General features: G+C 39.3%; 1 protein-coding gene across 23 annotated transcripts in view; it reads right to left on the minus strand.

Moving 5' to 3' along the window:
- Positions 1-26,725, minus strand: part of DTNA (dystrobrevin alpha) — a 403,482-nt gene that overhangs the window by 20,337 nt on the left and 356,420 nt on the right. For 11 of the 23 annotated variants that reach the window (XM_050767211.1, XM_050767223.1, XM_050767215.1 and 8 more), the window contains 5 exons: positions 22,198-22,285; positions 18,358-18,455; positions 11,929-12,042; positions 6,893-6,989; positions 5,140-5,160 (listed from right to left, as the gene is read on the minus strand). In XM_050767211.1, the coding sequence (XP_050623168.1) occupies positions 5,140-5,160; positions 6,893-6,989; positions 11,929-12,042; positions 18,358-18,455; positions 22,198-22,285 (418 nt within the window). Of the gene's footprint in view, positions 1-2,444; positions 5,161-6,892; positions 6,990-11,928; positions 12,043-18,357; positions 18,456-22,197; positions 22,286-26,725 lie in introns of those variants that run through there. The other 12 variants (XM_050767231.1, XM_050767222.1, XM_050767227.1 and 9 more) reach the window with 2 other exon arrangements.

The raw sequence follows: 26,725 nt of genomic DNA on the forward strand, positions 1-26,725 counted from the left end.
TCTCTGTGAATATCCTTTCCTGGAAATTACTCAATGATTAATGGAGCAAAGACTTAAGGGACAACGGTCCATGCAGATCAATATATAGATCTAAAATTCCCAAGGAGAGAGTTGATTTATGGAAGAAGGAAAACATATATCACACTTGGCAAATTTAAAATAGCTCACTTCCTGGAGAATAAATGAAAGATTAATTTCTATGCACCATCCTCCAAGTCTACTCAACTTGCTGTTGTATCAAATTTTTAAAAGTCTGACAAGATTCATACATTTTTTGATATTTTCCAGGAAGTGTTTTGGTTTCTATTCACCATCAGAAATGAAGGATGCTTCATGAAAAGGAGCAAATGTCTAATTGTTGAATCAGGACCCCCTGGTGAAAGAGCAGAGAATTATATGTCCCCCTCCCCGCTTGACCTGAAGAGTCTGCCTCTCAGTTTGGCTGAGAGTGCAGTCTGGTCATGCCTGGCTGCACCTAGCATCCTGGGAAGGTGCAGCAAAGCAGTGTTTAGCAGCATTCAACCCTGTTTTCATCCTTAGTCTTCCAATATAAATGCACTGACTATCCTCACATTGATGATAATTTTGATAATCAGCCTTTTTAAAGCAGTCATTGTGAATAGAGTGTTGTGGGGATACACAGGAGGTGATTAATTCTGACTGTTCAGGCAGGAGGCATCATTCGACTTGGGCTTTAACAGTGAAGATTTCTAGGCAGAAATGAGAAAGTGTGGGGAGAAGAAAAGAGCAGAGCAACCTGGGCCTTGGAATAGCGGGAGCAAGGCATGGGAAATCTGAGACGTATTGTGGAGAGGGTGGGAAGGCCTGACACCATTGTGTGGCTCTGGTGTCAGGCTGGCTGCTGGATGTAGAGAGAAATGAGGCTAGAAAAGGGAGACGGGCAGGTCTGGGGACCTCCAGGGTAGACTTTATTGTGAACCAGAGAGTCATCTTCCAAGGCTTTTAAGCAGAGAAATATTATTTACTTATTTAGAATTAATTATAATAATCAATACTTAATTTTAAAAAGAGTGAGTCTGGGAGGGTATGTTTTTGAACACTAGATGACCATCTTTATATTGCAGTTGATCATTTATGAGGTGAATTATCCCTCTCCCTCACTTTTGACTGGTTCATGCCTGCATTGAATACCCACCAGAGAGGATGAGCGAGGAAAAGCCAGGAAAGTGAGGCCCAAGCTGGTTATTGCTGGCCTGCTAGTATTCCACAAAGTGTTTGGAAGAAGTAGAAACCTGATGACTACAATTTCCTGACTTAATTGGACCATCCAGTTATAAACAGAGAAGAGAATAAGGGTAGGAGATGGAATTTGGAATGATGCTTGACTTTTTTTCCCCACCAAATTAGAACAATTGTATTACTTAACATAATACCAATGTATAGACATTATTTTCCCAAATAAGAAACAGTTTGATCCCAAAGTTTAAAATGTAGTTTAAAAAAATGAATCCTTATTGTAAGTCTGAAAAAAAGTTCTGCAAATTAACCTAAACTTAGTTTTATCCTTGACTAAAATATGCACCCTGTACTAATCACCTCTCTTAAACAAAAATGTTTATTATAGATAAAACTTTCAGAAAAAATATCAGATGTTTCACTGCACTCATACAGAATATCTGTTACTGGCAGCCCTTCACTGTATTAGCTGTTTAATATACCTACTCAAATTTTGGTGAAAGCCACACTCTGTAGATATTAGTATATCTAGGATCATATCTGATGTTACCAGAAATAGGAAAATATAAACTTACTGAACTTGTCTGTCACTTTGTCTAACATAAAAATGACTCTTTTTTTCTACTGTTAAAAGCAATTACATGTAAAAAACAAAAGTCATTTTCAAATTTCTTTCCCTGATGGAGACACTGTTAATGAACTGTAAGGAAGAGAAGTGAATGTGTGTCTGGGTGTGTGTATGTATATGTGGGTATGTGTAAAATATGGATCAAATTTGAAAAGTTTGTATATACCTATGCGTATGTATACCTATATACATACATTCATACTTATAGCTGACATATAAGAGTTTACAAAGTGCTTTCACATCCAGTATCTATTAAAATCTATACAATAATCCTATTAGCCATGGATTATCAATAGTTTGAAATTAATGACCATGTAAGTTAAGCTTATAGCTGTGAGCAAAACTCTGGGACCACTGTAATTCAGGTCTAATTCTGGTAACTTTGCTAAGAAAACGAATATTGAGACCTTACTTTGTGGAATCAAAGTCAGGCTACTCAGTTTTAGACTGGTACATAATATTTGGAACTGGAAGTGTACCAGAAACTGGAACATATTGGTACTGCAATTATACCCCAGCTGCCTTCATTATTAAACGTTTTATGAGTGTTCCTTTTATGGTTCCTTCAATAAATCTTAAAGATACACAAAGAAGAAAGAGGGTAGGATAACTTCAATTCAAGTTTTGTAAAAAAAAATTTATTGCTTGTGATATCATAATCATCAATTATATTACAGGCACTATTTTTTTTAATTCATGTTCTATCCTCGAGAGGGATAAATTCATGCATTACCTCTAACAAGAAAGAATGAAGTAGAAATTATATATGCCAGTATAATAAAACACTACATTGAACCACACAGACTTATGATAAAGCAAGTAGAGGTTATTAAATCAAGTACAATTTGTTGTGTGGGGGTGTTCTAAGTTTGGTTTTACAAAGATAATGTCCCCAAAGGGGAGAAACAATCATAAATAAAAACAGAATTTAGAAGCAGATGCCAGTCTAAAACCTCTAAATTCTCTCCTTAGATCATGTTTTACCATGAGAAGTCTATATTTGGACTGCATTTGTTTATTTCTTTGCAGAACCGCCTCTCTAGGGCTGGGATTGATAAGGTTCTGCTTTTAATTTTGACTGAGGTCAGTATAAGAAACAGCCACATGAAATCTATGACTGCTTCTTTCCTTTTTTATTGTCCAGTACTCCTATAAAGCTCCCAGTGAAGACTTTCTTTCATATTTTATGCCAACAGAAATTTTGTTCCCCTGAGAAGTGGTATTTCTGTACTGATAAAACCACCGATATTTTCTTTTGTTTGCTTCATTGCCTGAACGTGCAGAGTAACATCCTTGTCCCTTAAGATTAGCATATTCGCATTTTCTTTTCTTTAGTTTTTGATTTTTCTATTTCAATTTTATGAAGTCACTGTTTATATCTTTTGTTGTAAGCTGCCTCAGGTCCTTTTTGAAAAGAGGCTGTGTATAAAAGCAAAAAGATAAATGAGTGAAATAGGCAAACTCTGTCACCACCTAGACGATGTATTGCTGACATCTGGGTGATGTGGGCCCCTGGTCCTTAGGTACCTACACCGCAGTACCCGCCGTTGGCCCCCCGAGATGCAGAAGCTGCGGAGGGGCTTGGTGGAGAGGAACTGGAAGGTGAGGGGCAGTGGTGCCACCTTGGGGGCACTGCCGCAGTTTGGCTCTGTGCATCCATCTGTTTATGAACTTCCTGGTCCACAGGAGCCTTTCAAGATTGTGCTGCCTGGGAAATGGCCAGGAAGGTATCCCCAAGGGAAATGGCTAAAGCAAGGCTGATGATGACAGGATGATTGCCCTCTCTCTCTGCTAGGAGGAGGGAGGTTATAATTGAACCTTATTTCCTTTTTCTATGCACATACTAAGTAAGAGACAGGAAAGGAAAGAAGCCATTTGCAGAGAAGTATCATGAAGAAGGCATTTTTCTTTACCATGATCTAAGTGTATTGGAAATACAATAGCAATACCCCATGTATACATTCATGGGCAATTATACAGGCTGTAAGTGTTATGTGTCCTTCACCCAGGGGGACTGTCTTCCGTAAAATTTGACTTTAATTTAGTAAAGTAATTTTTTTCACAAAATACAAAATAATGTAATACATTATCTTTATTGTCTGACATTACAGATTGATTTTACACTTTCCTTTTTTACAGACCATGGGAATGAAGGGTAAAAATGTGTCCAGCATTTTCCAAACATTCTTTGTTACACACAAACACACATAATGAATAATAGAAAAGAGCATACAGAAGAAATAAAAGATATGTTGAAATTGGACAGGCTGTGGTTCTAATTTGATCCATGGAAATAATGTGAAACTTTTAAATAATGCTAGTGAGTGGGATATATTGTCATACACAGCATAGTACATGCACTTGAAATTAAAGCTGCTTTTATTTTGCTTTGATTTAATTTAATGTGATTTGATTTTTTTTTTTTCCTTGAGTATGCTGCTCCCCCTGCTGGCTCTTGAGCCTGACCACAGGTTCAGACAGCTCCAGTTTAGAAAAACTGGAAATGCGAATGCCCCTATTTCCAGACAAAAAAAAAAAAAAAAAAAAAAAAAACCCAAAAAACAAAGTATGTAATGACCCTCTCATCTCCCCGAGCAGAAAGGCTCCTGGTGCTAAGGAAAAAGCTGGGAGTTCCTTTTAAAAATAGATTATTGTCAACCAACAGTAAGCATTCTGTTTTGGGGAAGAGCCAAAAAGATGGGTAGTGAACAGTCAGTTACGGAGTACAGTCTTTCCCTCGCAAGATTGAGCGCATTTTGGTGAGCAACGGGGAACAAGGCTCAATAATTGTGTGGTGAAAAGGGATTTAATTGCCTGATTTTTATAAAAAGAGGTTTCACAGGTTTTCAGTAAAATGAAACCAAATTGAACACTCACGGCGTGAGGGGGTGTAGAGGTTAGCGTCTGAGTGCTGCAGGTTTGGGGATGACATGAACCTCAGTGTATCTCTAGTGACTGTGTTGAGTGTCTCTCTATTAAGAGAAGGGTCTGATCAACAACTTGAAAAGCATAAGACTGGTTTGAAACTTATACCTCTGGGGATCTAAAATGTTTCCAAGAAATGACGATTCGGTCCCTTTTCTAAAAGATGTCATAGTTCTTCTTTTGATGCTGATAGTAGTGATAGTTATAAAAATGCTAAATTTATATATCTCAATTCAAGCACTACATTGAAAAAGAAGCAAATTAGTATGACTTTTTTCTCTTTCCAAACTGAAGCATGAACATACATTAGAGCAAAAGCAATGAGAAAACCGCAGGTCGGCAGGCCCCTCCACTGTTAGTTAAGACCTGCAGTAGGGGACATAACTTACTCCCTGCTTCAGTTCTTCTTCCTACAGAAAGATTGAATCAATAACAGTTAGATTACCCAGGGTTCCAAAAAGAGCATGTATACAGTGTGAAGGAATGCAAGATGGGGAAACATCAACACAGCTTTGATGGCAGGTCCAGGCCTCTGCCACCTCAGTGACTATCACTCCAAGTCTACTTGGTTACTTGAGACTACAGGCCCATCTCTTTTCTCTGCATGTACAACTATTTTTCAACACAATCCATCTCTCTATCCTGACATGTGTACATCTTGATAAAAGGCGGTGCTCTGTTAGGCTTGGTTGATACCAAGATGGCTGGTGGGGAATAGACTTCTAACTCATAGGGAAAGAGTCATAGCTATGATGACAGAAGCAGGAGAAACATAGGGGGCAGTTTTCAAAGCTTCCTGTCATTCACTGAGGGGAGAGATGGGTTCAGTCCTTTTCATTTGGTATATTTAGAAAGGGATGCAGAGAGAGTTTTTTGGGGGGGGGGTTATCAAATAAGATTAACAGGCCAGAAGCAGCAGCAGGTTATGAATTGTCTAGTCTTATTTTGCCCAAGATAGATCAACAAAAATCTAATTTACTGAAAAGTCAATTTTGTTGAGTAAAGATAAAGTATTCCCAATACCAATCGCTAAAGAGGATACTGATGGAGGGAAAAGTTGACTAAGGAATAAAATAGAGTAAGGAAAACAAAAGAAAGATTACAAGAACAGTGGCTGGGACAAAGGAGCTTTCAAAAAATATTTGTTAAAAAATTAAAGAAAGAAGGAAAGAGGGAGAAACCAAGAAAGAAACAAAAAAAAAAAATGAAGGAAAAGAGGGAAGAAAAGAGAAAGGTAGACAAACAAAAAAAAAAAAAAAAAAAAGAGAAAGAAAGGACAGACAAAATAAAAACAACAAATGTTGGTGTGCTGGGGCTGTGGGACATCCACGGACTGAAAGCTGGGAGACCCTGTCTCGCAAATGAGCTGCCCTAGGGTCTTCCCTTCGTCATTCTCCTATCAGAAGTTTCATTTCCTGCCTTTGGCATGTCACAGTTCCAATCCATACTGGTTCTTGCTTGTTTATGTCAGGCAGGATGATCACGTGGCACTGATCACATGGGCTGACTATAGACATGTGGCCATAATTTGCCTGCCTTTGACTTGAAATGCAATTTAATGTATACTAAAGAAGGGAATAAGGCTTTACTAAAAGAAGAATGCCACTTCCCAATGGGAAAAATAGATTACAGCACTCTACAGAAGACTTGTATAAATCATCTTATTAAACACTTTACTTGCAGAAGAGAAAGGAGATATTCTCTCATAGAGTTTGCATTTGAGATCACTAGAAATCATGTGACTTACTGATAAAGCACACTAATGGAATAAAATATTTTACTGATATTAACAGTCACTCCTCTTAATTTAATCAGAATTGCTGAAAGCTACTAAATATAAAATATTTCTAAATAAATCCAGTTCTATTACTTGCAGACATAAAGAAACTGGAAATAAGCCAAGAAGAAGTTGCCCCATGAAGGCCCTCAGCAGTCTGGTTTCAGGAAATGGATAAGAATGTGTTCTATTACTGACAGCTACTACTACACTGGTCTAAGAAATTGTTTTACATCTGAGTTTGAAACAACATGTTGAGGGAAATCACATACAGCGATTAGAAAAACCATTGCACATTATGTGCAAAAATGTTCACAGATGACACGGAAAATAAGCTTAGGAAAAATTTATTTGGCAGGTCTTACCTTTAGCAGCTTCATGAGACCCTCCAACTGGACCATGAGCTCTCTCCGGCTCTCCTGGAGAGCAGACATTCTCTGTTCCAGCTCATCTTTGCGCTGTCTAAGAAAGAAGCAGCTGACATCAGAAGCGGCATGCAACTCTCTGGGCTAATCACATTCCCATTCTTGAGGGACTTGTGGACTACCAGAGAAAGGGCATCTCTGGGTCTCTGACACAGTTACCAGGCAGGGAACTGTTATCAAATGAATGAACAATGATAGCTGGAGGTGTTTCTTTTAGTTGTTAGCAGTCACACTACATCAGAATTAAAGTCCTTTTAGACATTTCGCTTCCTTTAGACCTTTCTACCCTGAATTAATCAACCATTGAATGACATATTTTCTGAATGCTTACTATGTAGTGGGCCCTGTGATGGGCCATGGGGTCCCTTGAAACAAACAGAAGCCAAATTGTCACTGAAAAAGGCAAATCCTCTAGATTCTCCAAATCTAAGAACCCTTTTGCAAATTCACAGAAAATATTGATACCTTAGTATTTGGAAATATGATTTAGAAAAGTACATTTGAAATCTTCAGCACCCATTGAGGTGTCTCTCAGAGGTGAGATATTAATAGCACATAGATACAATCCATTAAAATTTTTGGTTTTCAGTTTGATTTCATAAAGTGAAGTCCAAATAAAGGCATTTCTACATACTTGTTCAGCAAGTGAAGATGATATATAAGGTTCATGCTTACTTTTGTTTTGTTTTACAGACCTCTTATTAAACTGTCAGCAAGAATGAAAACAACTAAGGACAATCTATACTATCATTTATATTGACACTAAGAGGTACCAAAAATATATTTAAAGGGGGAAAGAAATGAAACAGTATGATGAGGAATGTTAATGGTTCACACTTCTGAAATATATGTATACTTTTCAAATAAATTCCAAATCTATTACTGAATGATTATTACTGAATAAGTAATACATATAATTTTCCCATTGCCCCAAAGATTTCTGTCTGAGTTTGAAAGATTCATACTTATATACTAAAACTGCATAGAGGCTTTAAACATGTATGTATTAATGTATAAATGGATATGGCTAGTCCCAATGATAGAGATCATATTAAATGAAACTATGACAAGAACTCTGCAATGAAAAACTGATGATATAAAAATGTCACCGTGAGCTAGGTCAATGACTCATTCAATGGAAAGATATTTTGTGGGAGGACAGGTTAGTGATATAAATGATACTTTTCTATTTTTTTCTATTTTTTTTTTAGAGACAAGGTCTCACTCTGTTGCCTACGCTGGAGTGCAGTGGCATAATCATAGCTGATTGTAACCTCAGTCTCCTGGGTTCAAGCAATCTTCTGCCATCGGCCTCATAAGTAGCTGATACTACAGGCATGTGCCACCATGCCTGACTAATATTTTTTTTTTTTTTGATGTAGTTTCTCACTATGTTGCCCAGGCTTGTCTTGAACTCCTGGCTTCAAGAGCTCCTCCTGCCTCTGCCTCCCAAAGCAGTGGGAGTCATTTCTAATTTACTTTCTTACAGGCTTCTTCTATAATGAATTACGAATTTAAAAGTTATAAACATTTCTCAATTCTTTTTGAATAAATTTATATTTTTAACTTTGTAATTATAAAATATATTTAAATTTATATTTTTAACTATTATTGCCACTTACAAGCAATCCTTACAAGAGTAAGAACTGCTTACTCTTGAAGCAATCCTTCTTTAAATTTCCTTTAAAATTGCTTCTTTTCTGAATCCAGAGGATGAGAAACATTGTAATTTTATATGCTTTAATGGTATCTTATTTGAGTCTTTGTCTTTCTGGGTTGAAGCATTCGAATTTCAAGTCTTGCCCCATTCAAGCATATTCCTCAGTGACAAATCCAGGAGGTGTTCTTTCTCTCTCTTTTTTTTTTTTTTTGACCTTATCTGTGTATGGTGTTCCAGGTACATCCACAGTAGTCCTTGGCACAAGAGCAGATAATGTTTCTGATTTCTTTCCAGTTCTCTTCTTGATACTGTTCTGTAATTTTTGCCCTTTGGCCACAGAAGCACTTTGGGAAGAGGGTTAAAGCAACCTTCTAAAACTGTAGGTGTGATCCGCCCGCCTCGGCCTCCCGAAGCGCTGGGATTACAGGTGGGAGCCACCGTTCCCGGCCGTTAAAACCTACTTTCTTTTAGAACAGTGTTAGAACAATTGTCAAAATTTTAATATGGGTTTATATTGAATACAATATATCAACATTAACTTTCCTGAATTGAAGATGGTATCATGGTCATACAAGATAATTTTTTTCTTAGAAAATATATACATAAATTACATACAATTATACAAAATTTTTAAGAAAAAATTTCTCTTGTTATATATCATATATAAATACATAAATATATACACTAAGTGAAAGGTATGATATCTGCAACTTCTATGTGACTTCTGTGAATCTCAGTTTCCTTATCTATTAAAGGAGTAGCATAATACTGCCTATCTCCTAGGTTTGTTATAGCAATTATATGAGACAGTGTATGTAGAGTTAGTATGCAGCAAAGTGTCAGATGAGCGCATAGAAATGCCTGTCATTCCTATTCATTGTCAGTTCTGGCTGTGACTCAGCTTTCAGTTTTCTTGTGGCGAAAGTGAAAAGGGAAAGGGAAACATGATCGTTGAGAGCGTTCATTGTGGTTTTAAGATAAAAATGAAAGTATCCATTAATGAAAAACAAAGCTCTGCTGTGCTCAGGTGTTACAGAGTCTGAAGAGCAGAGCAAAGATAGAGCCCCCGGAAACATCCACACAACCAACAGGAACTTGGTAAAATCCATAGTCATAAAGAACCTGCTTCATTTCGTCTTTTTGTATGGCAGAAGAAAACGGGACTAATTCTGACAAGGGTTTCTGCGAAGAGGCATCTGTACTTACTATAAAAAGTGTGACTCAGAGTTATAGATATACCTGGAACATACTTGGCACCCAAACTGAAAGATGAAAAGAATGGGCCGGGCGCAGTGGCTCACGCCTGTAATCCCAGCACTTTGGGAGGCCGAGGCAGGTGGATCACGAGGTCAGGAGTTCAAGACCAGCCTGGCCAAGATGGTGAAACCCAGTCTCTACTAAAAAAAAAAAAAATATATATATATATATATATACACACACACACACACACACACACACACACAAAATTAGGCGGGCGTGGTGGCACGCGCCTGTAATCCCAGCTACTCAGCTACTCCCGAGGCTGAGGCAGATAATTGCTTAAACCTGGAGGGGCGGAGGTTGCAGTGAGCCGAGATGGCGCCACTGCACTCCAACTGGGGCAACACAGCGAGACTCCGTCTCAAGAAAAAAAAAAAAAAAAGGAATGTAATCAATACTTTCCAACTACAGGTGCCTTGTGAAAGATCAGTATGATACTTACATGAGGGAATGTCTTTGAATTTAGTTTCGTGTTGTTTGCCACATAAATACACTGGAATACCAGCCTTATTCAAGGCATGGTATGAAGCTAGTCTGAAATGGAACCCACAGCAAGACTTTCATTTTGCAGCGTGGGAGTAGTAGGAGAAACCACATTTCTTTTCTAAGGCCTGCTACTCCCTAGCTTCTGACTCTGAGAAGTGCACTGAAATGCAGCGGCAGAATCTGATTGAGGCAGAAGAACAGGGTCTGGAGGCAGCGAAACTAAGGCCGATTTATACTGACTTCCTAGAACTGAATGAAAAGGAAAACCTCACCTTTCCACACCCAAGTAACAAAAGGATCAGAGGCTACTCCCTTTGTACGGTGAGGCAGATGAATAATGGCAAGTACCTCTGATTGGTCCCCTCCTGCAACCAATCAAATGTTTGCATAGGATGTAATTTTGCAACTTCACTTCAGCCTCTGATTGGTCGCCTCCTGCAAGCAATCACAGTGGTCCTGGGCCAAGTCCTCATTTACACAGGGTGTACCCAAGTAACTAATGGGAAACCTCTATAGGGTATTTAAACCCCAGAAAACTCTGTAACCAGGGCTCTTGAACCGCTTACAGGAGCTGGCTCCTACTTCGTTTCAATAAATCTGTGCTTTCGTTGCTTCATTCTTTTTTTGCTTCGTTTGTGCGTTCTGTCCAGTTCTTTATTCAAAATGCCAAGACCCTGGACAACTTCGTAGTCAAGACCCTTCACAGGTAACAAGATGACTTCTACAGTCCCTTCTAACTCAAGTATTTTATGACGACAGGCTAAACAAGACTAGGCTTTTACGTTCATTTACAGTACAAGAAGGTATGATGCCTAACACTAAAGATCTGAATATAAAGATATTAGAGACCAAGACTGAGAAAAAATCAGACTCCTTTTAGAGTTGGAGTAAATGTTTACATTTAAAAACTTGTGATGTTTATTTAACCAGTTATTTCTAAAAAGTGCTGAGTTCAAATTGTTCCTAGTGAGACATGCTGTTTTTGATCTAAAGAACACTGCTGGCCGGGTGTGGTGGCACATGCCTTTAATCTTAGCACTTGGGGAGGCTGAGGCGGGTGGATCACCTGAGGTCAGGAGTTCGAGACCAGCCTAATATGGTGAAACCCCGTCTCTACTAAATACAAAAAAATTAGCTGGGTGTGGTGGCGCATGCCTGTAATCCTAGCTACTTGGGAGGCTGAGACAGGAGAATTGCTTGTACCTGGAAGGCGGAGGTTGCAGTGGGCGGAGATTGCGCCATTGCACTCCAGCCTGGGCAACAACAGCGAAACTCAGTCTCAAAAAAACAAAAACAAAACAAACACTGCTTTTCCCTGTACCAAATGAAAGAACAAAATAGAAGCAGCTTCCCTCTAAATCCCCCAGGTATCAGCAATTAGGTGTGTGCTATGAAAAAAAAAACAAAAAACAAAAAACAAACAAAAACAAAAACAAAAAAAAAACAAAAAAACAACAACAAATGTCAGCAGCTAAGGTAGCTGAGGACCGTTTTCTGGCTAGACACTGCTAGACTTTCTCAAAGATCTCACGCATGTATGTTCCCTGAGATGAGGTGGGTGCTCTCTCACCTGAGGAGCCGGAGTTCTGCCAGCAGGGTGGGGTTTTGCTGTGCCTTCTCTGGCGTGGGCTGAGAAGCTTGTTCATGCTCTAGTCGAAGTCTCTGGATCTCCTGTAAGATTTCTCTTGGGAGAGAGGAGGAAGGTGAGAAACCAAGGTTAGTTAGCTTTCAGGACACTCACGTCGGAGCAGATCAAGGCCACCAGAACAAAGGGAGAAGGGATCATCCTATGTTTAGGAGCAGAACCGACCTTCCCTAACCAACAGATTCCAGTGTATTTAAGAGGCGCTGACTACAGCTAGGTGGGTGCTGTGGGTGACGGGAAGATTGACTTCATTTCCAGTACATCCAAACCTTGAAGCTTCTGCAGCATGTCGTTGAGTTAAATCACCAGGACCCAGTCATCTCTCTAGCAAGTAATGTAATGCAGTGGTAATGCGTCCAACTTTGAAGAGTGTGCTGCTTAAGAGACAAAAGTGCATCTTCCTGTTATTTACGATCACACTCTGCCACCATGAAGTACCTGCAGCTACCAAGTAAAAGGAGCCTGAAGGGAAAATAAGGATAAATGGGGCTCATTTCACAAAACTAAGTAACCTCATTCTCTCACCAAGAAGGGACTTCTCATATTGAATTTATCTGAGAAAACCTGAGTTAGACAAAATTCTTTCTTTTTTTTTTTTTTCTTAAATCTCTCAGGCTTAACAATGGATCTCAGGGAAGTCCACCTTAGAAGGAAAGTGCTTTTAAAAAGATTCACTGTAATTGAGTCTGTGACATAGAGTCCGATTGGTGTGACCTCTGTCGGAGGTGAGATGTGTCAGTCAACTATTGATGTCAGAGCCCGGGCTTCCCTGCATTTGGGTGAGCATTAGGCTAGCCATAAAGGTTATGTGACCTGGCAAGGCAAATTATCCCTGAGCGAGTCAGAAGCCATTAAGCAGTGTTCTAAGTCATGTATTCTTGGGAGCTGGGGGTGTCAGTTTCCTACTCAACCAAAGGCATAGGAGCCAGTAAGATAGAGCAAAGTACTGCGAATGGAAGGTGAACTTGGTGGACAAGGAAGTGGCTTTCCATTTTGGGAGGCTGATTTAAAACTGCTTGCTTCACAAAACCCCCAGAATCAGGAGGCTAATGACTAGTGAGTCATTATACCTTTCGTGGGTGTGGTGAGAAGATGGAACTGTAATTCAGTGGTTTTCAATCTTTTTTTTTTCTCCTCTTTGAGATTCCATGGAGAAATCCTTTCTTTAAAAAGAAATATGCCATGGATACCCAATATGTCAGACAGTTTAAGGGGAGGGGTGCTGCTGGGGTTAAAGAAAGTCCCTGTGTTGCTGGGACCTGCTCTGCCCTCCCAGGTGCCCCTGCAGAGCCCTCAGGATACCATAGAGCTCAGCCGGAAAATCAGCGCAGTGGGATTTCCAAGATTTCCTCCAGGGCTAACACCCTGATATTCTATGACTCCTGCTATTCTCTTTGTTGATTCTAAAGACAGAAACATGACAGAGCCATGTAGTCCAAGGAAGGAAAAGAGAGCAGCAGCTCTGGTAAGAAAAAGTAAGAAGAGATATGTAACATGCATCAAGTAGTTAGTCTGTACCTGGGAACTCTGCTGTCTGCTTTAATATTATTTTATTTCATTCTGTAACAGTTCTATTATATATAGGTACCATTATTATCTCTGTTTAATGAATGAGAGAACCCAGGCACAGACCAGTTAAAAGATTTCCCCGAGTTCAATAACAAGGAGATGGTAGAGGTGATGTGAATCCAGGCTGGCTAGCCCGAAAGTCCACATATATCAGCCTGCCTCAGTCTTCTGGTACCTGCTTTGCCAGGTCTAGCCACGACAGGCTGTGACTTATACAATACAATTTGAAGATTCCTGGTACTCCTAATACTAACTGATTGACTCCACCAAAGGTGCTATAAGGGACCATTATCTTCTAAAGATCATTGCTGCAATGTCTGTGATTACCTGGGGTAGACAGAGTCATTAAATGAAGTGAGGAACTCCATCCTCCCCTTAAATTCACAGACCTGATTATTGGGTTGTCACCTTAGAAACATGGGTTCTCTGGGTGGGTTTCCACGGTGCAGTAGTATTACCTGAAGGAGCTTTTGGCTCTGGGATGTCTAGAGAGCACCAGGCTGCTGACTCAGAGAGATGAGCTCAGGATGCACTTGCTGCTCATCAGAGATGGGTTGGGGGAGCTCTGGAAACCACAAAAGAACTCAGGGACAGAACGTATCTCTCTTTCTGCTTCTCACTCCTGTTTCTTTTTTCTCTCTCTAGTTCTTAAAGACATGGATTTAGAGAGTGTGATCCAAAAGTGTTCAGGAAACAAGCAACAAGAGTGATATTAAGGCATGACCAGGGTTGTTGGGGGCCTTCATGGTGCTTCCTGCTGATTCTGGTATCAGAAACAGACCCATATGGAGGCAGATATCCCTGGGGTATTTCCTCAAAAGAAGTCCTGCTTTCCCCTCAAATGTGTTATCCCCATGCCTGAGTGGAAGCAGAGTATCGGAAGGGAAAACAAAGTGCTCTGAAGAAGTGGCAGAGTAGGTTAATTAACACCGCAACCGAGATAAGATATTCTTGAGCTTGTGAATTTCTGTTAGTCTTTTCTTTCTAAGAAGGGATGTAGGCCTGCTGCTGCAGCTTGTGAAAACTGTGGTCAGGGTTAACCTCCTTTTGATATCCCACAACGCCCCTTTTGACCTTGACGTTTTATCCCTTCTCTTTGTATTGGGACAGATGAATAGGAGGAAGGAAACAACAAGAGAGTGAAAGAAAAGAGGATTGCTAGTAAAATCTGAGTTGTGTGAAGGCTGTCGTTGGAAAATCTGGAATCCCTAGTGGGAAGTTTAGAAATGAGTAATAGAATCTTGTAAATTAACATTTCAGCACTATTTTGCCTTTTGTCTAATCATCTCCTTTTTGGGTTCCTTTATTTTTATTTCTGGGACCACTTATCTAACATAGTTCCTCATCACTTCCCACCAGCTTCTGGTCAACCCCTTGTAAATGCAACCTGCATATTTAGTGAGCTGATTACTTGGCCATAAACATGCGGACATTCTGTCACTTGCCTGACCACTGCTGTCCATCATGACAGGATAGAATTAAAATTCTTTGGTCTGGTATACAAGCTTCATATACTGACGTTTTCATTTTATTCTTTATTCGATTCCTCAGTGCTAGCCTGGCAAGTGTCTTGTTGCTTTTCTCAAAGTCTGTATTTTTACCTGGAATTCTATCTCCGAACTTTCACTGCAAAATTTCACTGTCCTGAAATGTCCTAAAAACTCACCTTCCCCATGAAGTTTGCCCTACACAACCTAGACCACAATGATGGTGAAGTGGGTCATGTTGGGGAAAAAGAGTAGAAATAACACCTCACATTTAAATTTTTATCTGTAGAATGGGGATGATAATAGTCAATCTGCCTACATTAAATAGTTGTTCTGAGGATGAAACGAAGCTATATTTGTACACATGTACTTTAAATGTATTTTAAAGTTGTCCTTATTCTCGCTTCAACACCCTAAAACAAAGACCCAGGTTTCTTACTGCTGCCACCTGGAAGCTGTGAGCATATATTATTAATACCAGCTGTGGTCCCTTCCCCATTGGATGGCTCCATGCTCGTTAGCAATCATAATATGTCTTAGAGAAAAGGGACTAAGGGATGGAGAAGGGATTACGGAATGATGTCTGGTAGAAACTCCAAATGAACGGACTACATAGAAAGTTAAGTCCTTCTTCAGAAAATGGCCTCAATTCTGGTGTTCATTCAGGCCTCAAGCTGGCATAGCCTTCCAATAGCAGATACAATGGTTGTTTTTATCACTTCTTTCCGCCTCTCTTCTTTAGCTCTTTCTGTTGCCTTATTCTGGGACACTGACTGACTTACTGACATCTGTTAATTCTGAGTCATTTTAAATAAACCTTTCCCACCATATATTATTGGTTTACTTTGTGGACTGAAAAAAAAAACCCCAAAATAAAACAAAACTGTTTTACATTCCAATTCTAACATTTGCTGAGGTTATCAACCATAATATTTTGTTCCAAAAAAGCCGAAACTTTGGATTAAGTCTAATTGTCAATAATTTAAAACTGGTTTATTTTGCTTTTTCTTGCCATGATATTTCCAGCCCGAATTGATGTAAAGTATCAGTATATTTGAGGATGGCCCCTCCATTCTCCTACGCCCCATTGCCATCAATGTCATCAATACTCACACAAGCTTTCTATGAACCACAAAGTCCAATGGTTCTTTTACATTGTTTGCCTTGAGCCCTCTGCCTGCCAGCTCAGCTCATACACTTTCTCCAATGCCTGCCTGTCCCCACTTTTACTTGCATCCCCCAACTACCCTTTTCCTTTCTGTGGGTTCCTTCTCCTACCTTATTTTAAGTGCCTTTGCTCATTTGAAACCTTGGCTCCCACTCTCAATGCTTGTTTCTGACTTGGCACAATTACTTGCACATAGTAGATACAATAAATGTTATAGAAAATAGAATAGGTAATTTTACGGACTTGTGACTATCCTGAACAACTTCCAATTTGTATGGCTATTTTTTTCTAATTCTTCACTATGCGTCTACTTTTTCCCTTCTTAATTCTTTCCTCCTATTATTTGCTACATTGAGAGGGATCACATGTGACACACTTTTTTTAAATTTAATTTTTTTATTTTTTTATTCCAGCTCTGATGTGAGCACATCTCCCCGGGGGTCACAGTAGAGCAGTAGTTTCAAAGGTGATGGAGTCATGGTGTCACATTTATGAAGCTATTTCTATCCTAATTTGCGGTTTCCTAATGATGACAACCAGGTCTCAAGACAACTAAGCCAAAAGCTTTCCTTACTAGAAAAAAATGAAAATGTGCCAACTAGAGTTTGCACCTTCCTTTTTATTCTTTCTTGAGAACTTTAAAGAATACTTTGATCATTTATCCCCAAATTCTCAGGTTAAACTTTACAGGCATGAAATAATTATCACAACCTCCTCCTTTACTCCACTACTTTGACCTCAAATGTCACATCAGTGTTTAAGAATGGGATTAAGCGTGGAAATGTTTTAGTGCCATTTCAAGAAACATGTTACTAGAATGTGTTAGGTTGGTGCAAACGTAATTGCGCTTTTTGCCATTAAAAGTAATTAAACATAATGGCAAAAACCACAATTACGTTTGCACCAACCTAGTACAAATTGTTCCACGTTAGGTTTCCTCAGCACCAAGTTTGAGATTTAACTCAGCTGTTCATCATTTTCTCATTCAATGTATGTCTACTGAGCTCCTACAATTGCCAGGCCTGGTTCTGGGCTCCAGGGACCATTTAGCCATGGACTCTGTTCTCAAAGAACTTCCGTTTCAGTCAGGGAAGACAGACAATAAACAAAGAAACACACACGGTTATTTCAGACGCTGATAAGTGACACCCCCCGCCGCCCTCCCCCCACACACAGGGGGATGTAATTGAGACTAGTTTCTGGGCTGGGGCGAGTGGGCAGGATGAGACAGGTGGTCTTTTAGGAGGTGATATATGAGCTGAGACCTCAGTGATGAGAAGGAGCCATTCACACAGAGACCCGGAGGAAGAGCTTTCCAGGCTGAGGGAATGACAAGTTCAAAGGCTGTCAGACAGGAGGAAGACATGGGAGGCGGAAGTGTGCTGGGCAAGGTGAGCTGAGGCTGGAATGGCAGGAGGGAATCAGGTCCGGTAGGACCTTGCAGGTCACGGTAGGAGGAGTGGGATTTAACTGAAGTGTGATGGGAACACATTAGAGGGTTTAAACCTGGAATAACTAACATAAGACTGATGTTTTTGAAAAGGACAGGCTGAACTGGGTGGTGGTGGAGATGAGCTGGACAATGTTTGGGGTGTATGCCGTGGAGGCAGACTGTGAGTCAATCTGTGTTGAATAGAGGAAGAACCTGCTGATGGGCTGCAGGTGGAGATCTTTGCATGTCTGGATAGAGTAACTGGGTGATGGTGGTGTCTCTCCAGATGCCTCTTTAGCTCAGGGTCCCTCCAGGACGTCTCCGGCGAGCTTCCTACCTGTTTCTGGGTGGTAGAGACACCTTCTACCAAGTACGCAGGAGGCTCCTCCTGCACTAGAAGCTCTTGAACAAAATTAAGTATGTCAGCAAAAGGGAAGTGAGACCGTCTAGAGGGGCAACATTAATTGCATTGACATCTCAGAACTATACACACACACGCACACGCAGTTTTCTCATGAAGCTTCTGAAGTTCTAAAGATCTAAAGACCAGCTTTTCAGAAGTGAGCATCACTGACTGTAGATGTCTTCCCTTGAGTATGCATACAGGGTGTAAAGCCCTGAAACTTTAAAGCACGACCACAGGTTATTAATGAATGCGCACGTGGATCAAACAAGCCAGCACGTCTACAAAGCCTCACCTGTTCTTGTTTTCTAGCTCAGCAATCAGCTGCCTTTGCTGCTTATTCGCATCGATGGTGAAAGAGATGTCAGGAGCACTTCTCTGCTGAGTTGGCTGCTGTAAAATAAGTAGTTTGGAAGATTTCATATTGAGAATGTGAACCTATGTGTTTGGGAAGGCAGGAGTCACGAGATATGCAGACAAGGAGGAGGGAACTATTTCTATCAAAACAAAGAAAGCAAATACATAAAATTCAATTGCCATTCTTCTCCTATGGACCAACTTTTCTGTGGATCCGGAGCACATCTGCGAGGTGGAAGACAGAACAGAATTCTCTGGCAGGCAAATACACAAAAGGTAGGAAAAATGATTTTTCAGTTTTCTGACTCTCTTTGAAAGTGATTTTATTTTTGCCACACTATCCCCATGGTACCTATTCTTTCATTACAGGTGGCTTTAAAAGATGTTGCACTGTTGAGAGGGTGCGTTCTCTAGAGTTACTGTTCAATTACTGTAATATACAGTTAAAAATACAGTTTTAGGCCAGGCGTGGTGGCTCACGCCTGTAATACCAGCAATTTGGGAGGCTGAGGCGGGCGGATCACTTGTGGTCAGGAGTTCGAGACCAGTCTGGCCAACATGGGGAAACCCCACCTTTACTGAAAATTCAAAAATTCTTTGGGCCTGATGGCACACACCTGTAATCCTAGCTACTAGGGGGGCTGAGGCAGGAGAATCGCTTGAGCCTGAGGTGGAGGTTGCAGTGAGCTGAGGTCATGCCACTGCATTCCAGCCCGGGTGACAGAGCGAGATTCCATCTCACAAAAATAAATAAATAAAAATACAGTTTTAAAGTCATAGTAAGACTTGCTTTTCTGATTCTTCTAATCAGCAAACTTTTATGTATTTCTTTATTCACACATGTAATTTTAGATTGATGAATTCACGTATTCATGTATATTCTTTGATTTGCTTCTTCTACCTTCACACCACTCCAGCCTATCATTTTCAGTAATGCAATCAGCTTTAACAACTGGTATACATGCAGTCATAGCTTTCTCCATTCTCAGATAAATATAGATATCATTAATCATATCATACCATATATATATATGTGTGTGTGTGTTTATGTATATTCAGTCAAGGATTTATTTGGTGTCGTTTTACAAAAATGGGGTCAGATTATGTACACTTGTCTGTGTCTTGCTTTCTTTGCCTTACAGTACATTTTGGAAGTTCCTCCAGACCAATTTTTTTTTTTTTTTTTTTTTTTTTTGAGGTGGAGTCTCACTCTATCACCCAGGTTGGAGTGCAGTGGTGCAAGCTCAGCTCACTGCAAGCTTCGCCTCCTGGGTTCACGCCATTCTCCTGCCTCAGCCTCTCAAGTAGCTGGGACTACGGGTGCCCACCACCACACCTGGCTAATTTTTTGTATTTTTAGTACAGATGGGGTTTCACCGTGTTAGCCAGGATGGTCTCAATCTCCTGACCTCGTGATCCGCCCACCTTGGCCTCCCAAAGTGCTGGGATTACAGGCATGAGCCACCACACCCGGCCCTCCACACCAATTTTTATTGTTTTAAAAAAATTTTTTAAAAATCACAACTAATCTTTCTACCGAAGAATTCAAAGCTTTTAAAAATGGCAACTGTTGCCTAAGCCAGATGCAGAGAATCTTGTCCTGCTTTTTAATGTCCATAAACCTAACTGTAGGAAAGATTAACTTTTGTAAAGGTTTTGCTTTTATAAAGCTGTCTATGCATTTTAATTCACACCTCTTTTCAGCAAAGAATGACTTGTGTAGCTAACAAGAAATTTTGAGGTCCTACATTTTAGATTCTAAATGACTTTCGATAGCTAATTCTGGCATATGGCAGCACTGACTTGTGGTTCAAAATTTTCTTCTGACTTCATTACATAAGACTTCCTTTTCTGGCGTATACTTTATATATTGATAAATGGTAGAAACTTATCTGAGCCAGTTGTGAATTTCAGTTATTGCTTTGCTATGTATATTAATTGATCAGGAATTATACAGAAAAACATTGACCCAAGTAAATGACCTTTCTATCTCATTTCTAACCAAGTGTCATTTTACTAATCATGATTTATTCAGCTAATCATACTATTCTTAATATGTGGTTATGAAGAGATTTACAAAGGAACTAGAATTAATGTGTGGACGGTATCTTTCCTATGATGGATCCACAAAGGTTATATATAGTATATGTAGGCAAGGAACACAAGTTACTAATGTTCTCTAGAAAGAAATGGAACAAGACTGGAGAAGTTAGTGCACATATAAATAATAACATGTGCATGGAGATTTAGCAGTCTGCCAGGGATCACTAACTCAAAGGCTGAAAGGGGCAGGGAAGTAACCCAAGGGAGGGAGGTGGGCCAGGGTAAGGGTTGTGGCAAAGTGCCACACGCTTGCCCTGTCCGAAGCAGCAGAGGAATGCCTCCACTCCAGCTGCCTGCTGTCAGAAGGAATATGCATCTGATCTGGTCAGTCTTTTAAGATAAGATGAAAATCCAGACTTTCAAGGAACACCATCTGATTTGTAAGTCCTGACATCTAATAAAGAATTGAAAACACTGTAGGGCTCAACAAAACATTTCTGGGGGACAAATTTGGTCTGCAGGCTGCCATTTTGTAATTGCTGGTTTATGCAGTACTTTCATACATTTTACTGTCTCAGTGGATGCTAATAACAGGCAGCACTGACATATATAATGAGCATATTTACGCCTATGTACAGACGAGGAGACTGAACTCAAGCAGTGCTTTGCATGAGGTCATGGAGAGCTGGGACACACATTGCTAATCCCATATCTTGGTATAACATAGCCTCTGTTTATAGAGGTATATGCATGGATAAAGGCAAGAAAACTTGGAAAAGAGGTTTTTCCAGAAACCTTGTTTTGCTTTTACTTTCAAGTGACTCCTGGAGGCGTTGCTTGTCCTAAAATCTAGTTCTCCCATTTTCTCAGCTGATTTTATATTTTGATTTTAACACGTTTGCTTCTTACTTATGTCCCTTAAAATTTCATATACTCCAATTACATCTCTGTTTCACCACATCTGATTTTGGGGGCACATAGCACACTTTTAGCCTGCCCTGGATCCCTTCCATCTTGCTCATGGTAGTTTCTAACAGTGTTACAGTCGTGGATGTCACAGAGAGCACGTGCCAGGGCTAATGCAATGGGTCATTATGCAGCTCCCATCTGGGATCATTTGGTTAAATGCTCAGCAGGAAGGGCTCTGATAACGGCAACATCTGATGTGAGAGGTGCAGGCAACAGCTTCCTCACTTGCTCCCTGCCACTCTTTGTTCTTTTGACGCACTAATTGCAACTCACCCTCAGTCAGCACAGATGAATTCCGAATCAATGTGTCGAGCTGACAGTTGCTTTTGTCTCAGAGACAGACACAAATGGAGAAAGCTTTATTATTTCTACTGGTATATTTTAAGCATCACTTGCAACTACTCTACCTTAAATTTAGTGCTTTCACTAACCACACCTGCTTTAAATACATTAAAGGAGTCACAACCAGTCCTTGCCCCCTTCCTCGGGCCTTCATATGGAGTTGACACTGAGTGAAGGGGGATGCGAGGATTCCAGCTTGACTCCAGGGTCACACTACTGTGGATGGTTTTGTTTCTCAAGTCTGCCATTTTTAAACTGTAAATTCACCACCAAGACACCATAAACATAGCAACAAACACATGCGCAATAAATTAGCACAAATTGTCCTGGTAATCAGCACCAGCTATAATAACAATAAACATGACATATAAAATTCAAGGATCCCAGATGCCAACAGATGAATCCTTTTACTCCAACTACTTACAGATGAAGAGGACTCTGCTGCCAGCCTTGCTGCATACCTGGCGATTAGCCTGTGTTCTTCATCAAGCCGGTTTGAACTCTCAAGCATGCTATTAAGAACAGAGCAAGAAGGAGACTGTTAGGAAGCTGAGAAAGATTGCTGCAGTCATATTACCACCAGGAGTTTTTACTATTTCAATGTTTCATTGCAAAAAATTTGCAAGTGACATAAAACCCTGTTAGATTAACAATCTCGGCTTAAATTTGTAACATGATCTAGTATGTAGTCAGGAAGGTCATTAATAAATCCTGTCTTCAGTCAATTCAATTGTCTTACTAAGAAAGCCTCATAGGTGACTATTCTGATCAATACATCTGATGTAAGAAGAATTTCTCCTTTTATTGCCTTTAATGTTTTTTCTTTCCTTATTACACAAGTAACACATGTCCAAAATTAACATGTTAGAAAATATGAAAGCAGGAAGAAAAAAAATCATTGTGGTCAATGTCCAGGGATCCCTACCTGCTGGTATTATATTCTCATGTAATTTCCTCCCCTTTAGGATGGGCTGGACTTACTAATCTGCTTCTAATGAATAGTATATGGCAGAAGGAATGGAATGTCACTTCCAACATCAGATTTTAAAAGACCATGGCTTCCATCTTGGGCTTGCTTGCTTTCTCTTTAGCTCTCTTGGTCTGTCTGGTGGGAAAATAGCTGTCAGGTCATAAAGCAGCCTTTACGGAAAGATGTAGGCGATGAGAAACCCAAGCAAGCCAATTACCACGTGAATGAATCCCCATTGGTAGAGCCTTCAGATGAGATCACAGCCTGAAGTGACATCTTGATTGCAACCTCATGGAAGCCCTTGAACCAGAAGCACCTAGCTAAGCCAAACCTGGATTCTCAACCTACAGAAATTCTGATATGATAAATGTTTGTTGTTTTAAACTACTAACTTTTGGAATAATTTGTTATGCAGCATAAGGTAACTAATACAAGTCTCATCTATACTATTACTACCTATTTATAACCTGCCTTTTATATTTACTTCAGAGAAACCGAATTATAGTAGTGACTCCCAATGGACATTAATGGAATTTTTTAGTGCCTCCTATAAATTTACAGAAACTGTTCATACTAGAATAAGGATGATCTGAGTTCCTAAAAACTAATGCAAATAGAAGCATTATTAATTCTTCTGTATTTCAGGAAACTTCATTCTCTGAAATCCTCCATTCAAGACTAAGTTTTGGGTGCCATTAAAAATAATTCTATGAAACATACCAATAGCACTAATCTTGTTAACAGACTACTTGGTTGTAGTTTGGCTTATCGGTTATTGTGGTATGTTTCAGTTCAGAATCAAGATCAGAAACTAGTTCCTCTCATTCATAAACATATTCTTCTGCATCCGTTCTTATACTTACGGCTCTTCCTTAAAGAAATTAACTCATAAATACATATTGTAAAGACACCCTCTTATGCCAATATTAAGGTTGTAAGAATTATTCATTGTAATCACTTAGATCCATATCAAGTAACATACTATTATATCATTTATATGTACATTTACAAATAGAGTAGACATGAAACAGTGTTTTAACCTTTGTTCTGAAGTGAGAAGATGAGTGAGTAATTATGTTCTTCCAGCATTTTGGCTATGTCACTTCCAAATAGCTATTCTCTGGTTGGCTGAATCCACTATATAACAGGTTCCCCCCCCACCCCGGTCATTCATAAGACATTCCTGTCTTCATTATCTCTGCTCTAGCCTATACTCCTTACATATATAAGCTATAGCTGTCTTCATGTGCATACTTGCACTCTAGACTTAGCCCTTTTCTCTGAGCTATAATAAATAACTAGAACATTCCTGGATTTCCCTATCTAACAACTGATTTCTCCTTCCTCAGAAAAAGAGGCTTCTCTTTCCTTTTGCTCAAATGAGATAATATGTGCAAAAAGCATCAAAAGAGTGTGATGCCTGGAACACGTGAGGTGCTCAAAAATATTAGTTAATACAATATTATTATTATTTTGCCTTTTAAGTAACATGTTCATATCCATTAGTAATCCTCATCTCCTTCAAAATATCATCTGCCATCTGACAATTATCTAGAGCAGTGCTTTTCAAATTTTAAAGTGTAAGCATATCACCTAGGGATCTTGTGAAAATGCAGTTTCTGGTTCTGTGGTGGTATGGTAGGGGAGGTTGGGAGGGTGGGACCTGAGAAAATGCATTTCTAACAGGCTTCCAAGAAATGTCGACAATATTGGTCCAGTGTACTGGTTCAACACTGAGTATCAAGGATCTAGAAGATCTTGAAAACAAAATGGAAAACAAATACGTGAAATGAAGCCAAAATATAAACGATATAAAAAAGAGCATTTTTCATGAGTATTTAACAGAAACAAACATTCCCTTAAGACAGAAAATTGTCAGATATCGGGCTTACATAATGTATAGTATCAATCCCAGTGGATTGAGATTTTATTCAGTACACAAGTTTAGATTTGGAGTAAGAAAATAATTTTAAGAGCAAAGGCAGAGTTAGCTCTGGAAAACTGATGCTTTAAAGCAGATGTCTGCCTTTATAAAACAATGTCTGCATTCTGCAATGGTTAAAAATAATAACTAAATTCCTTATTACAGCTTCAATGAAAAAGAGAAAGTTACACTGTCTTTTCTTTAGACATCAAACTACCCCACGAAGAGACAACTGAATTTGATTTTAACATGTTTATCATTTCTGGCTCATGTATTAGGGACTATACATCTAATTCAACACAGTGTGTGCGGATTACAATGCCCATTGCTCCAGGCCCAGGAACGTGATCTCTTTGACACCTTGAAAGTGACTTTGTCAGAAACATTTGTATTTTGATAAATAATTTTAAAAACTTTGATAAAAACTTCTGATAAAAGTATCTTTTAAAATGAATGACTAGCTAGTGTAAGTAATATGAAGGTTATGTTTTTAAAAAGCCTCCTAGAAATGTAAGACGTGAAAATATGGGATTCTGTATAGCAAGCGATAACTCATACTTCCACGCCTTTCCTCCCCCAACACTGAGTGAATGAGGGCCTGTGTGATATATTACCCCTTTGTGCACATGAACAATTTATGGGTTCACATGTGCCATTTCAGCATGTTCAAATTACACAAGGGTGAAGGAGGCATTCCTCTGATAAATTTCTCTATTTCAAGACTTCAATTACAAATAGTTGAAAATGAATGGTCAATAATCCCTAAATCATTAAAATAAATACCAATTCCAACACTTTCTCCAGCCCTAGCTATTCATTTCGGGACTTTATAATCAGTAATCTTGCTACAAGACTATGATGAATTAAAAAGTGATTGCAGTGTTGACTGCATTTCAGAGCAGGAAAATCCATTATTTTGAAAATACTCCACTTTCTACCTGAAATGCATGGCCAGTGTCTGTTGCCAGTGATTTCAACATGGCATTCTAGGAAACTCAAGTGGCCCCAGCTGAACTAGGGCTTGTGAAAGTGTGATTTGGCAAAGATTTCTGGGAACTCAGGGTTTGTTCACATTCCTTTGACTTTTTTCTGGGCCTTTTCTGGTTTCCAGTTTAGGGTAGTCAACCAGAAAATACTGTGATCCAAAGCATATAGCATATATAAATGTAAAAGAAAAAGCATATATAAATGTTTCTATTTTTTTTCATATTTTTTCTACTATTCTGGATAGTGATGGGAATTTTATCACTAGAAATTAATTTAGAATGCCATCGAGTTTCATATACTACTCTTCTATTAAAAGGATTAGTGCCTGAGAAAGCATTATTAGTTAACTTAAATGGAAGATTGCTTTATTAGATTATTTCCTGTCTTTGGCAGTTGGTTTAGAGCAAAATGCTAAGGGAATAGAGCACTTGTTTTTGGCATTTAGGAGTCAGCGAGCTCAAGAGAGTCACGGTAGAAAGGAACAAAGTGACAATGGGGACTGAGAAGTGGTTTTATGGGACTGAAGAATGGGGAAAGAAACTAACTCTCAAAGCTTAGTGTAGTGGCCCTTTGTGAGTGGTTTCGAACAACAAAAGAAGACAGGAAATCATGAAATGGCAATCTTCATGGATAACAATAAGAGTTTACCACAATAATGGCTTCCTTAAGGGAGACCTTTAAACTCCTTTATTGAGACCCTGACTTCAATAACCCTCTATGTTACAGTCAAGGTCATGCATTCTACCTTCTAAAAACTCTCAGACTCCCCCATTTCCTTCTACTCCAACTGTTCCTGATGTGACAGTCTTTAGATTTTTATTTCCAGGATTCTAAGGAAATACCTTTCTCAGAAGTCCAGTTCTATAATTGAAGTTCCTAAAAATTTTACTAAAGAAAAGGAGTTGTGTTAACAGGAAATGAAAACTCATATAAAAGAGACACTGTCAGTAAGCGCAGATAACTCTTCTTTTTTTCTTTCAACAGATTATAATTTCTTTTTCAAAAGATTGCAGTAAACTCACATTTTTCAAAATCAACAAAATGTACTAAAGACAGTCAGTCAAATCTTGA

Source organism: Macaca thibetana, chromosome 18 (genome assembly GCF_024542745.1).
Source record: "Macaca thibetana thibetana isolate TM-01 chromosome 18, ASM2454274v1, whole genome shotgun sequence".
Taxonomy (NCBI): Eukaryota; Metazoa; Chordata; class Mammalia; order Primates; family Cercopithecidae; genus Macaca; species Macaca thibetana.